The 14,192-nt window shown below is 49.3% G+C and overlaps 1 protein-coding gene across 1 annotated transcript in view; it reads left to right on the top strand.

Moving 5' to 3' along the window:
- Nucleotides 1–2,004: 2,004 nt before the first annotated feature.
- CUX2 (cut like homeobox 2) overlaps nt 2,005–14,192 on the top strand; it is a 221,955-nt gene continuing 209,767 nt past the window's right edge. The window contains exon 1 of the mRNA XM_077747959.1: nt 2,005–2,010. Within this exon, the coding sequence (XP_077604085.1) occupies nt 2,005–2,010 (6 nt within the window). The remainder of the gene's footprint in view (nt 2,011–14,192) is intronic.

Below are 14,192 nucleotides of genomic sequence, written 5' to 3' on the forward strand. Positions count from 1 at the left end.
CCCTGAGCTGCCCTCTACCTACTATCCACCCAGGGCTTGCAGACATCCCCTGATTCTAGTTTTCTCAAGGGAAATTCATTTGATTTTGTTTTAATGTTTTAAAAAGTGTGGGAGGTGTTTTTTAAGAAGGGAAAGCCCAATTGATATTTAATGCTCCAAGGACCATCTTCAGCACATGGCTGTGCGGATAAAAGCCAGTGCTGAGCAGCACATAGTGTGTGATTTTTGTAAATCCAAAAAGCAGAACCCACCCTGCCCAGGGGAATAAGATTTGTTCCTTGGCTTAGGCCCAGGTCTGAGCTTCGCTCCCAGAATGGAGGAAGAGCTCCCGTTCAGGACTCCCGATCACAGGCAGCAGAAATGGCCTCAGCCCTCCACCAAGACTCGTGTAAGGAGGGGCCCCTCCACCCACAAGAAGGAGCGTTGGGTGCTGGCTCGCCGAAAAGGCACGGCAGATGTTCACGACAGTTGGGAGGAGGAGGATGGGATGGGGCGGGGACCCCCAGCTGAAAACAAGGAGTGGTTGTTAGAGGCCCTGGAAATTGGTGCTAGGGCATTGGTCATCCACTATGTGGCCTGAGGCAGAAGTAAAAGCAGATTAGCAGATGCTGTCACCAGTCCCCTGGGACTTTTCAGTGTTCTCTGTCAGGTTCCCACCTGCTGATGATGCATCTCTATGCCCTGGGGGATTTTGTCCAAAACCACAAGACCACTTTGCCTGAGAGAGTGGGCAGTCCAGAAGTGCTGGGACGTACCCCTGGGAGTAGCCCTCAGTCTCAGAATTGGTGAGTAAATACCCCAGCTCCCTCACCCCTATGCGGAATAGTTCCTGGGTCCCTTTTGCACTTTTTTTTAGGTGGTAGAGATTATAGGTGATTTTTATGCTTGGCTTTCTTAAGGAGGTTTCTTACGTTTTCAGCACTGGGAATCTATTATTTTGAAATTGGCTCAGTCCTTTGAAATTGACCCATTGCAGAGAGCAGCAGTGTCCTCAAAAAGACTGTGGGGGTGGGGGGAGCAGAAGGGGGTAGCATTGAGCCTGGTAGCATCTCTGTTTTTGTTCACACTGTGGACAGAGCAAGTCAAGCTTCTTTCTGCCTTGAGGTCAGGAGAAAGGGAAAAGTGGAAATCACAATGCATCATTTAAGCAAAACTAAGATATTGGAATCAGTCAATAAAGGCTGATGGCCTGACCTGGTTTGCATTTGAGGAGTTTTCTGGATTTGAAACTTCAGTGGTAAAAAATTTTTGAATTAGCTCAATATCTCTTGAACATCTGTATGCCGAGTACTGTGCTGGATAATTTTTGGGGAGAAATGAGTGAGACCAAGTTTTTCAGAATCAGAGAGAACCCACAAACAGCAGGGACCGGAGTGGACAAGGTAGCAGGTGGCCCAGGGGGAATTGGAGCCCATAGGAGCAGAGGGAAGACAGAGGTTAGATCAGCTGGGGAGACTTGGAGGAAGGATGGGGCACTGGTACAAGCCTTGAAAGCTAGAAGGCCTGACAGACTGACAGACGGAGGAGAGTATAGCATGGACGAGGGCCCGGAAGTAGGAAGGTCAGCGTCAAGCCTGGGAAAGCGCTGAATAGGCCAGCTTGTTCATGTATGGAAGGGAGACGGGGAGTTAGGCTATGAGAATGCAAGGTCCTGAATGTTAAGAGGTGCTGCTAGGTAGCTTGGTGAGCCATAGGGAGCCATAGAAGGTGTTTGAGCAGGAGACTGAGATGCTTGGAGCCATGCTTAAAAGACTCTTTTTATCACAAGATTTCTCAGCCTCAACACTATTGACATTTTGTACATTTGGTTGTGGGGGCTGTTCTGTGCATTGTAGGATGGTTAGCAGCCTCCCTGGTTTCTACCCACTGCCTTCCTCCTAAATGTGACAACCAAAAATGTTTCCAGATATTGCCAGATGTCCCTTGGGGGGCCCAGTATTCCCAGCTGAGAACCACTGTGTCAGACTGAATGGGAGCAGGGAGTCCAGCCAGAGAGTGGCCAGCATGCAGGTGAGCAGTGATGCGGCCCAGAAGGAGGGCACAGGTGCTTGAAGCCTTTGAGAACAGGATGGCAAGGCCAGGGGTTAGAAAGTCAAGGAGACCATGGAGGAGAGAAATGTCGGAGCCTGGTCTTCCAGAGGCCAGCATCCAAGGCCTGGAGCCTGAGGGGTCTGTGGGGTTAGGGCGAGATGGGTAGAATATGCCAGGGGAATCCAGAGCCCATGCGTCTTGGGGTGTCTCTAGTAAGGGGGCAGGGTGTTGTTGTTGAACGAATGAATGAACAAGACGTGACACATTTCATAAGAAAGACTGAGGTTTAGGAGAGACTGTCTTCTGTGTCATTTAGTGAGTACCTACTGGGTGCACACAGGTGGGCCCTGGGCACCTGCGTGTCTTCTGATCTCATAGAGCTTATAGCCTAGATGAGAAAGGGGTGCGGAACAAGCAAATGCACAAATACACGGCTACATATGGCGCTCAGCACGACGGAGTTTGTGTGTTGGGAGCCAAGGTTTGGAGGAGAGGCCCAGCAGCTGGTCAGGGGCTGCCGTCGACAGGGTGGTCCACATTCATCCCAGAGAACCTGCTCATTCAAGGTCGCTTTGGTGGAGGCAGAGCGACAAGCCACCCATGGCACAGGAGAACGGTGAGGGCAGACCAGACAGCAGGACAGCTTCCTTCAGGACTGGGGGTAACCAGGGAAAGCTCCTTTGAGGAGGCAGGAACAGCAAGCTGAGTAGGAGTTTGCAGGGACAAGTGTCAGGGAACAGCATATGCAAAGGCATCGTGGCTGTGCTTGACAGAGACCAGGGTTTATGGGGAGATAGAGCCTTGACCCATCTTCTTAAACCCTACAAATAAATATGATTTCCCTCCTGGCCTCCAGCAGTGAAGACCTAATCAGTGGATTGGTGTGGTTGGTGGTGTCTGGGGCGGTGAATGTTCTCATAACCCTGAGACGTGAAGATTTTCTCCTCCCCTTTCCTCCCATTTCTATCCAGTCTGTGTTTCCAAGGGAGCAGGTGGAGGGACCAACAGACGCCCCCAGCCCCTCCGCACCTTAGCAGTGGGCAACCTGTGGATATTTTGAGAGTGTGATTTTTTTAGTTCCTTCAATGCACTGCTGGAGAGAGCAAACTTTTTCCTTTTTTTTTTTTTTTTATAAGGCTGATTTAAAAAAAAATTTTTTCCCCAGAGCAGGCCACCGGCTATTTCAGAAATAGTAAACAGGAGTCAGCGCCAGGGCATAAGTGGTCGGTTTTAATTAGAACATTAAAGTATTTTAACGCTTACACTTTATATTTTTGCGAACTTGATTATATAGCATTTTAAATACCTGTGAACGTTTTAAGGACTCTTGGCGATGAATTATTTGCAATTTCACAGGAAACTTCTATTTTAAAAGCAAAATGGTATGCAAGTGGCTGTGGAGGCTTGGCAGTAGCAACTACACTGTATAATGAGGAACCACGTGATGGGGGGGGTTGGCAGACGGCCCGCCGTCACCCAGGCTTCCTGGCGACCCCCTTTCTGGAGAGGCTCCTGCTGGGTGCAAGGGATTCGTGGAAGCCTCAGGGTCTAGCTCGGGTCCCCAGCACCTGAGGATTCTTTGCCCCCAGAATGTGGCTCAGGGGTATCCCTCGGTGTCTCCCTCTCTCTCTGCCACTTGGGGTGACTGTGCTCCACCCCGCATCCAACTCTGAAAACACAAAGCAGTCTCTAGAGTCTGCAGCCATGCGCATTTGGCCCTGCTGACCTAGCTCCATCTCTTCTGCTGTCCCTTATGTCACACAGCCCAGCCACATAGGCCCCTCACCATCCTTTCATGCTCTGAATGTTATTGAGTGTCTGCTATGCACCGAGCATTATTTTGGACACTGGTGACGTAGCAGTGAGTGGACCAGCAGGATTCCTTACCTTTGTGGGGCTGCCGTGCTAGTCAAGGGAGACAGGTGGGAAGAAAACAGATGAATAACAGGTGTGAGAGGACCGGGAGGGGTGTGGGGGGAGGAGATTAGGGTGGGATTAGGAGGTGACATTTAAAGGCTTGGACTGAAATGAGAGCAAGCCAGGGGTGTGCTACAGCTGGCCTGTGCAGGCTCAGGAGAGCGAACTGCCCCCATCTCTTCCCAGCTCCTGTCCAGCGACATCTGGTTAGTTGCCTGGATTCTGCCGTGTTGGGAGTATTTATACCATGGAAATGGTGGATGCCACAAATTAGGGCTTTGTTCCCAGAGAGCCGCTCGTTAACACACATCTGGAGCAGGTCGTGCAGAAAGCCTGGGAGATATTCCATTCCCCCATAGGGCATGTGTTTGGAAGATTTGAGGAACATTATGAATGGGACTGAGAGAGTAACAGGGAATGTGAAAGAAGACCAAGCCAGAGAGTTCCTTAAATGTTTTTGGTTTCTGAAATAGTCTAAGCTTGTTTGTGCCCCAGGACCTTTGTACATGCTATTCCTCTTCCCAGGATGCTCTTCCCATGGCTGGTTAATTCAGTTCCCATTTCCTCCCAGAGAGGCCTTTTCTGACCATTTTTGTTAAAGTACATTCCCCCCCCTCTTTATTCTTATATTAGCACCCTCTCATCCCTTTCCCAGTATTTGTTTCAATTTGTAATTGGATATTGGGTTTATTGAGTTGGAGTCTGTCTTCCCCATTGAAGTGTAAGCTCTGAGAAGTCTTCTTGCTCCCTGCTGTCTTCCCATCTTCTAGGAAGGGCCCGCACAGAACAGATGTTCAGTGCATTGTTGTCAAATAAGTGAATGTTGATTGGAAGCTTTTTCTGTGCCCGGCATTGGTTTGAGAGGTATGTTAATCATGTGAGGTCAGAAATCAGGAATGGAAGCAGCCAACAGAGAAGTCAGAGGTTTCTACCTTGTGCCCACGCTGAACCTAGTAGCATAATTCCTAGGTCCCTTCTACTTAACCTGGAAGCACACAGCGGCAAGTTGAGGCCTCTCTAGTAATGGACGCAGTAGTCATCCCCTAGCTGCCAGCCCTTGCCAGTGAGAAGGAACAGGCTCTCTGCTCCTGCTGAAGACTTTGGAGATGCTGGAGGTTAAATATTCCTATTATATCATGGATGGCACTTTTATTGTCACAAGAGCAGTGGGTGTCAGGAGTTCAGGACCTAAGATGAAGCTTATTTCATGATGGAGAAAGTACCATTAGGGCATCTGGGAGCACGTGGCCAAAGGAGCATTGAGGAGAGAAACATTTTGGTCACAGGGAGCAGGTTTGGCTGACCTGATTATTTCATTTTGTAATGAGGAGAGCTTAGAACAGTGATTGAGGTGATCAGCACTGAGGCCTCTCATAGTTAATGAGGAACTGTCCAGTTTATATTGGACACAGTTACTGCCCGGGCCCTTCATGAGGTGTGTGTACGCGAGAGAGGAAGACCCTTAACATCACGTAAGTGGGTGTGGATGAAAGGGGAAGATGGCTCATTCTTTAGTCCATCAGATCACCCCCCTCTGTCCTTGAGGGTTCAAATCCTGCCCCTGCTCTTAGCTGCATGCTCTTTGGCAGGTTGCTTAGCCTCTTGTAATTCAGTTTCCCTTTCTGTAAAATGGGCTAATAGTGCAGTTGTCTCAGGAAGTAGTTTATGGCTTGGAAGGATTTAACGTGATGATGTATGTGACAAATCTCAGAGCAATGCAGAATGTGGTAAACACTTGAGAAATGTTACTAATATTTTAGCTGTCAGGTGCTGGTGTTGGTGCTTCCAAAGCCTGTGAAATGGGAACATTGTAGGCTTGTTCCAGTAGAACTAGACCTTCCTAAAGATGCCCTGAAGGAAGTTTCTACAGAATTTTCTGACTCTTCATCTCGAGGCAATGCAGGTTTAACCAGAAGGTAATGTATTCAAGTGCTTAGCACTTGACCCAACTTGTGGGATTAATTTTATCATTAATCAGAGAACTTTATCCATTTCTATGTGTATTACTGTAGAGTGGACTTTGCTAGAAGTTACCTGCCCAGTTTTTCAGTTTTGTATTACTGAAGAGGGCAAGGATCTGTGCCTCATTTGCTGCCCTATCCTTGGTGCTGAGAACAGCACCTGCACCTAGTAGGTGCTTAGTAAATATTTGTCAAATGAATGGAATTATATGCCTGTAGGGGGTTAAAACTGAAAGACTTTATCCCAGAGAAATGGAAACTTAAACTCACACAAAAACCTGCACATGAGTGTTTGCAGCAGCTTTATTCATAATAGTCCTGAAATAGCAACCCCAGTGTTCTTCAGCAGGTCAGTGGTTGAGTAAACCGTGGCGTATCCATACCATGGAACACTGCTCAGCAGTCAGAAGGAATGAACTATAACTTGGATGAATTTTGAAGGAATTCTGCTGAGTGAAAAAAGCCAGTCCCCCAAAAGATGACATACTGGATGATTCCATTTATATAGCATTCTTGACAAAGAGAAATGGAGAACCGATTAGTGATTACAGAAATGGAGCACAGATTAGAGGTGGAAACAGGGAGGGAAGAAGGTGTGGCTATAAAAGGGCAACGTGAGAGACCCTTGTGGTGATGGAAATGCTCTGTATCTTGTCTGCATCAATGTCAATTCCTGGTTGTGACTATGTACTGCAGCTTTGTAAGTTAGTAAGTTATTACCATGGGCAAAAGGGGATGAAGGGTACAGGAGATAGATCTCTGTACTCTTTGCTTTGTTATGACTGCACGTGAGTCTATAGTGATCTCACAACACAATGTTCAATTGTTAAAAAGTGAAGGACTAAAAGCATTTCATTAAATATTAAAAATACAATGGCCTTAACCCCTACTATGTGATACATTAACTCAAATCTTTTCAACAGCTGCATGAAATAGGTGGATGTGTATTACTGTGTATTACATTTTATAGGGAAGGAAACAGGCTCAGAGAGGTGAAGGGACTTGTCTGAAGACACACAGCAGGCAGATGGTGGAGATGAGACTCAAAACTGCGAGTGTCCGGCCCCAAACCCTGAGCTCTGTCTCTAGTCATACAGCTCTGGGTCTCTGTGGTTTGGATGCTGAGTGGAGCCAAGAAGCTTACCTCCCTTGTGCATTGTCATATGATGTCTGACCTTGTAGCTGGGCACGTAGATGATCTCTTATGTGACCAACAACTCTGTAGGGAAGAAAGAGCGTAGAGGCTGCCTGGGTTTTCTGTCTGACTGCTCTGAATGATTTGCTGACCTCAAGGTCACGATCCCTTCCCTACTCCCTTCTTTCTTCCTTCTTGACATCTCATACAAGGATGTCAAGTGTGCAGTGTTGGTGTTTTTGTGCCCGTTTTACAGTTGGGGAGACTAAGGCACAGGACAGAAAAGGAAACTGGGAGTGGTTTCAAGTGGAACAAGTGTGGTCCTCTCCAGTCCTAGCGCTTTAGGGTGGTGATCGTAGTTTCTTTGATTGGTTGTGCACATTTGCTGTTCCCAGGATGTCTTCTGCCTGCGATGTGGTGGCCACAGGCTCAGGTCCTGCAGGTAAAATCTGGCAGTGCTGAGATCAAGTGTTTGCCCTGTAGATCACCAGACTTTGGCCTAGGACAGGTGTTTTCTCTTCTCCAAACCTCACTTTTAAGATCTGAGAATGGGGATAGTAATGAGGATTAAATAAGAAAGCAGGTTCCCTTTGTAGGGAACAAAAATCACTGGCAGTGTCTGAGGTCTATTTGGGAACTCTGATCTGTCTACCCCGAGGCTCAGCTCTGAGCAGAGTATGGTGAGAGGAACAAAGTTCCTTCCCAAATGAGCTTCCCTGACATGGCTCCTTGGGGTCTGTGTTCTTCTCCACCTGGTTCTGCTTAGCTTTTGGTTTCCTGAGCAGGATGGCCCATGCTGTAATAGGGGCCACACAGAGCTCTGATCTTGGAGGCATCCTGGAGGAGGCAACACTTAAGCTGAGAGCTGAAAGATGAGTGTGCTGCCAGGTGAGTAAGAGGAAGGGGAGGGAAGGACATTCCAGGGAAAGGGAACAGCGGATGCAAAGACTTGAGGGTCAGACAGTTCATATGCTTTGGGGAAGCTGTAACCAGGGAATAAATGCTTGAGCACTAAATAGGCCCAAAGCAGAACCCAGTAACTCTGACCCTCAGTCTCTTCTGTTAAAACAGCCCAAAGTAGGCTGGAGGGATCCCAGGGGGCTCGAAGCCAGGTGAGGAATTTAGGCTTCCTCTTGAGGACAAAGGGGAGCCATTGGAGGGTTTAAACAGAGGAGTTATATAGCTAGACATACACTTGAGAAAAGTGGCTCTGGCTGCTGTGTGGAGTGGGGGAAAGCGGAGGCTGGGAGGCCAGGGCGGAGGCTGCTGCAGCATCTTGGTGAGCAATCATGGGGGACTGGAGGAGTGTTGTGGGAGTGGGTCTCGGTAGAAGTGCATGAATTCAGGACATTTGTCTATGTGGAACTGGCAGAGCCCAGTAAGGGACCAGATGAGGGAGCATCTTGGGTGAGCTGGATTTCTTACTTGGGCTCCAGGCTAGGCCACTTGGAGGAGGCCCTTTGTCTCTCTATCTCATGGTGTCATCTGTGAAATAGGGGTAATTTCCCTCACCCCGTCTCTTGGCATCTTTGGCCTCAGTGAGAGTCAAATGAAATGTTCCTTGAGCTGTTGCCTCACAATAAGCAACAAAAATCCCAAACCCCAAACCCCACCCAGAGACCGTGACCTTCCCAGGGGGACGAGGTCCTTGATGGTAAAGACACAACTCCCTTATTTTGTCCAGTGGTTTTCCAAAGTGCCACAGCCTGACCAGCTTAGCACACATACACGAACTATGTTTTTTCTTCTTTCTTTTAATGGTAAAGATTGGCTTTGGGCTCTCCTCCCTTCTTCTGCTTATCTCATGAAATGTGCTGAGAAACAGTACCATCACCAAATAGCAGGTTCCAAAGCAAGCATGAACCAGCATTTGTGGAGCACCTACTGTGTGCCTAGTCCTTCCTGTGTATTAACCTCCTTTTTCTTCTGGATTAGGAGTGATGGAGTGCAACACACATATATGTCTGTCTGTGCCACATCCTAGCTAACCCCAGCCACAGCCAGCCTTAGTTTGCACATCTGTGTAAGGGATCACTCTAGACTCACCTCAAAAGGTGGCTGAATATGATAGTGAGCCTACTCCAGACAGGGACCGGGTGACTGGGCACAGTGCCTGGTGCAGAGAACGGCCTCAGTAAGAGGCAGCTGGCAGTAAATAACCCATAAGGCTAGCCTTTTTCCTGCTCGCAGGAAGGAAGTGAGATTTATAGCCCAAAGCCACCATAGTGGATATCCTGACTCAGCTGTGCCCTTTCCAGGAAGGCCTGGAGGAGACACAGCTGGGATCATCATGGGCCAAGGTCAAGTGTGACTAGATGGCCTATGTTCCTCCATGTGTAGCTCCTAGAACCTGGACGAGGCCACTGAGTGGTATGACTTGGGCCACCTTGTCTTCGTTGCCCAGCTAAGAGGGCCCATTTTTATTCTCACCCCAGCCAGTTTGGAACCTTCTAAAAGCCCAGACAGTTGTCACCCATGGTTCTGTGCACATCCTGTAGAATAGCATTGCATTAGTTTCCCAGGGCTTCCATGACAAAGTGCCCCCTATCAACTGGGGGCTGAAAACAACAGAAATTCATTCTCGCGTGGTCCTGGAGGCCCAAGGTCTGACATGAGGGTGGCAGCAGGGCTACACTCCCTTTCAAGGCTCCGGGGGAGGGTCCTGCCTTGCCCCTCCCCTGGTGGCTGCTGGCGGTCCTTGGCTTTCCTTGGCTTGTGGCTACATAGCTCCAGCTTCTGCCTGCCATGTCACATGGCTGTCTTCTCTGTGTCTGTCCTTTTTTTCATTAGATTTAAGACTCACCCTAACCCAATATGACCTCATCTTCACTAATTACATCTGCAAAGACCTATTTCCCACTAAAGTCACAGTGTGACGTTCCAAGTGGACATGAATTTTGGGGTATCCTATTTTTCCCAGAAAACTTCCTTTAGAAAATGCTGAGAGTACCCTCTTCACTCTGATCTTTGGTGGAGTTCTGTGAGGAGGCGAGGAAGAGGGATGGGAGTGGCTCCTGCCCCCTGCCTCCCCAGCCATGGCCAGGAAGTGTTGGTCCTAAGTGTGAAGCTGACAGCATAGCTGAGCCCTGAAGTCCTTGCTGCAGTCCATCAGTGGGGGAGAGCAGAGGCTTCTGAGTGGGGCTGAGCTGAGGTCAGGGGTGGTGGAGGCTTCCTTGGTCTCTGACACCTTGTTCTTCCCTGAGCCTCAGTTTTCCACTCTGAGAATTGGGGATGGTAACAGCACCTTCCCTACTAGGTGGTTGTGAAGACACTGCATATGATTTTAATGCTAGAGACTGCCAAGTCCAAGGTCTTATTGTTTGGACAGAGAATCTGGGACTGGGAAAATGGCTGTGACCTTAGGTGTTGGCCTAGATCAAGGCTGGCTGTGCTGCTCCAAGAACAGTGCTCCCTCCTATCAAATCCAGCCCTAGTCTCTGCCAGCACTTGGCTGGGAGGGCCTGAGCCCTTTAACAGTAGAATTAATGCATATAAATATAGAAGTCAATCTTCTCAGTGACCCTGTGAGGCATAGACTGCTGTAAATCCCCATTTTTACAGATAAGGAGACTGAGGCTCAGGCAAATTTAAGTTACCTGCCCAAGGCTGCACAGCTGAAGGTGGTGGAGCTGAGATTCAAGTACAGGGACATTCAAGTCCACTGTTTTGATTCCCTTTCCCTCTCTTAGGCACCTCTGTGCCTCAGCTCCCACATCTCTAAACTGACAGGTCCTCTGGCAGAGTTGTGCTGAGTCCAAGGCCCAAAGGGTTATATAAACCCTCATTTGCCCAGGAGGGTGTCTCAGCTTCCCCGTCTCCTGTCCCTCACACCACAGCAACTTGAGATTTTTACACAGACAGGAACTGTGTGTGGGGTGGTGAGCGAGCGTGTGTGTGTGTGTGTGTGTGTGTGTGTGTGTGTGTGCAACAAATATTTTATAATAGACANAAAACACTTTGAGAAAGTAAAAATAACCCAGAGCCTGAGTCACTGGAGTCATTGAACTCAGCCAGAACTGGCTACTCCAGCTGTGAGTGCTTGGGCACACTGAAGGGCAGTGGGTCAGGGCCAGAAATTTGGGGATAAACACCGGGATTTTAGGGGAAAAGCCACAGTGGTTATTTTGCAGGTGAAATGATTGTCCATCCACCCTTTCTCCCCCACGCGTTAGAAAATGTTTCCCTGAAATGCTGTGTCTTTTTTCTCTTCTAAAAGTTGACTTGACAATTGATAATTTTGCCCTAGTGACGGGCACCTTAGAGCTTTTATTTCTTAGAGGCCAAACATTGATGTTGTGTGAAATGGGAGCTTGGTGGAGCCTTTGTGCGGATCTCGAGCTTCCTGAAAAATTTATTTACTGTGACTGTGATCCGCAGGAGCGAATTGATGTTTATCTATAGCCGCTCGCGCCAGCAAGGAGGGGAAAAATGCATAACTGCACTTTCCTCGGAGGTCTTGCGAGGCTGTTTAAATAAGTATCTAATAGTGAACTTTCAATAGCAGACAGGCAGCTTGATGGACAGGGTACAGTGTATTATTAACCATAAGCAGGCTTAATCTTTCCCCCACGTTTTAGAAGAAGCTTTATAACCTTCTGGCCAAGGAATTCATGAGAACCAGGTATTTGAAGCTAAGCAAAATTATCCTGGCCGTTCCAGTGGCAGAATCGATAATTCTGAGAGCCGCATGAAGGAGGGAAACCAGAGGCTGCAGCTGGGCCCCGAGCAAGCAGCTTCGGCCACCTCCTTGTGGCCAGAAGGTCAGGAGAAGTTTACGGGGGCCTGGATCTGGCAGGGGGAGGCAAGGGTCATGCCAGGAGCCTGGCCTTCCTGCCAGGTAAGCGACTTCTGTAGCCTCCAGCTTGGAAGGTCCGTGGGGATGTGTGTCTTCCCGCTGGGCCCTGGTCACAACAGTGCCCAGCCGTTTGGTGGCACCCACCCTTTTAATAGAAAGGATTTTTGCGATTGTCCAATGAATGTCTGCTTTGCCCCTCTGTACAGACGTCTTGTTTAACCAGGAGGGCTTTCTTGGTCTCTGGGAGAAGGTGAACTCTCTTTTTTATGAGTCACCCACCTGGCCTTCATCACCCTTGGTAGTGACAGGGCCTTCATTGTCTGTCTTCCCCCCAGTAGCGGGTCAGCTGCAAAGGCACAGGGGCTCGTCACGTTCACCACTGTATCCCCAGCCATGAACACCCCCTGGGGTTTCTTACAGGCTTGGCCACTCTTTGTTGAATGGTTGGTGTGGGTTTTGCGAGGAGGAAAGTGTTGCAGTTAAGAGCATTAAGGTCAGATAACCTTGAAATCAAATCCTGGTCTGTTACCTGCTGTGTGTATTCAGGCAAGTGGCTTGCCCCCTCTGGGTCTATGTTTCCTGGTCTATAAGATGGTTTACTGGGGGAGATGACCTTACCATTTTAAATCTCAGTTTCCCGTTTATAAAATGAGCATAGCGATGCGACCTTCTTGCAGAATGTACTGAGGAGAAAGGAGAGAGTGCTGGTGGGGGAGCCAGCGTATAAGGTCCAGCATGAAGCTGCCGTGTAGTAGTTACGGCTGTTACTATTATTAATGTGTTATTAATATTACTCTTGTTACAATCGTCACTACTTTTGCTCTCCGTGACCCAGGGGAACTCACAGCTTCTGCCCATTTTGTCTGCTTTGAGCACTGTTGCCCCCTTTCAAGGTCTCAGAGCCATCATGGGGGACATGCCGAGGCCTGTTCAGAGTCGGGAAATGCCGGTCTAGAGTGCTTGGCACTGGAAGTGGCCTGGAATGAGCCCACCCCCACCCATCACCCCCATAACCTGTGGGAGCTCTCTGCTCGGGGCTGGAGTGTGATCTGCCACCAGCGCTCAGGCCCTGAGCCCCCGCCTCCCAGGGTGGTGCAAGGGTGCAGGGGCTGGGAAGCTTCACGTCCCCCAGAACCAGATAGAGCTGGCAGCAAATCAGGGGCAGGAGGCAGTACAAGGGGCTTGGAGACACCTGACAGGAATGGCTCAGGGATGAGTGACAGCCCCTGGATTATCCAAGCCACTGAGCCTGCTCCTCTCAACCCAGCGCTTGTCCACCTCATATCCCACCTTCACCCCCCAACCCCCGCCCTGTCCCAGTGTGGAGAATCAGGAGCTGCCAGGCCCTCAGAGCATTAGCATCACCAGAGGCTGGTAAGCACTATTGTGGCTGCCCAGGGTGTATAAAGTGGAGCTTTTCTGGGCGGGTATGGCGGGTGGGGGTGACCNTTCCCTAACTGCCTGGGCCAAGGCTCTTTGTTTGCCTTGGGCTCCTCTCTTCCCGTCTGGCCTTTCTTCCTGCTTTCCAGAGGCTAGTTAGGTTTGCCCAAATTACCATAATAATGCCCCTAATGTGTGGAGCAGAGCAGGAAGCCAGACCCCAGGCGGAGTGTTTCCTTGCTGGGACCTCAGGAGTTTTTATTACTTATACATGTTTTCTTGATGAGGGAACTGAGGCTCAGAGAGGTAGAGTCACTTGCCCAAGGACACGTGGCATTCTCAGCACCTGTCCCTCTTCAGTGATGTTTTAATTTCCCACTTCTGAGCTCAGCTGCGTCTCCGGCTTTGGAAGGCAAGGCCAGTTCAACCACAGGGCTGGTTTATGAGTAGAACTGGAGTTGTCCAGGAGACACAGCCAGAGGAAGTGGGGGCAGCAAAGGTGTTGCCTTCAGAGAGTGAGTCTCTTTCCTCAAGATAAAGTGTCAAGTCCTAAAAGCAGGGTCTGCCAAGCAAGCCATTGGGCAGAGCGTAGGTACCCCTGGGGATCCTGTACTGAGGATCTTTTCTGTCTCCTTTTCAGGGCCCCACCCATCTTTAAAAGCCTACACAGCCTGCCTCATGCTAACCCTGTCCTGACTAGTGCTCTGACCAAGCTCCAGGAAAGTGATGGGATTGGAGGTGGGTAGGGGGATGTGACACAGGACATGGGACTCAGACCCGTGTTGTTCTGGGCTGAGTGTGAGAGTCTCAGATACTCTCATGTGTCCTCTGGAGGGACCTCCCTGCCACACTGCTCACATGCTGACCCCCACACTGGGGCACGAGGAGTCAGGGAGCGGAGGCATCTGGATCTCTCCTTCTGGCTTCATTTATTAGAAACAAACTAATATGAGAGCTTACAGCAAGGCACCAG

This window comes from Crocuta crocuta, unplaced genomic scaffold (assembly GCF_008692635.1).
Source record: "Crocuta crocuta isolate KB4526 unplaced genomic scaffold, BGI_CrCroc_1.0 scaffold29, whole genome shotgun sequence".
Taxonomy (NCBI): domain Eukaryota; kingdom Metazoa; phylum Chordata; class Mammalia; order Carnivora; family Hyaenidae; genus Crocuta; species Crocuta crocuta.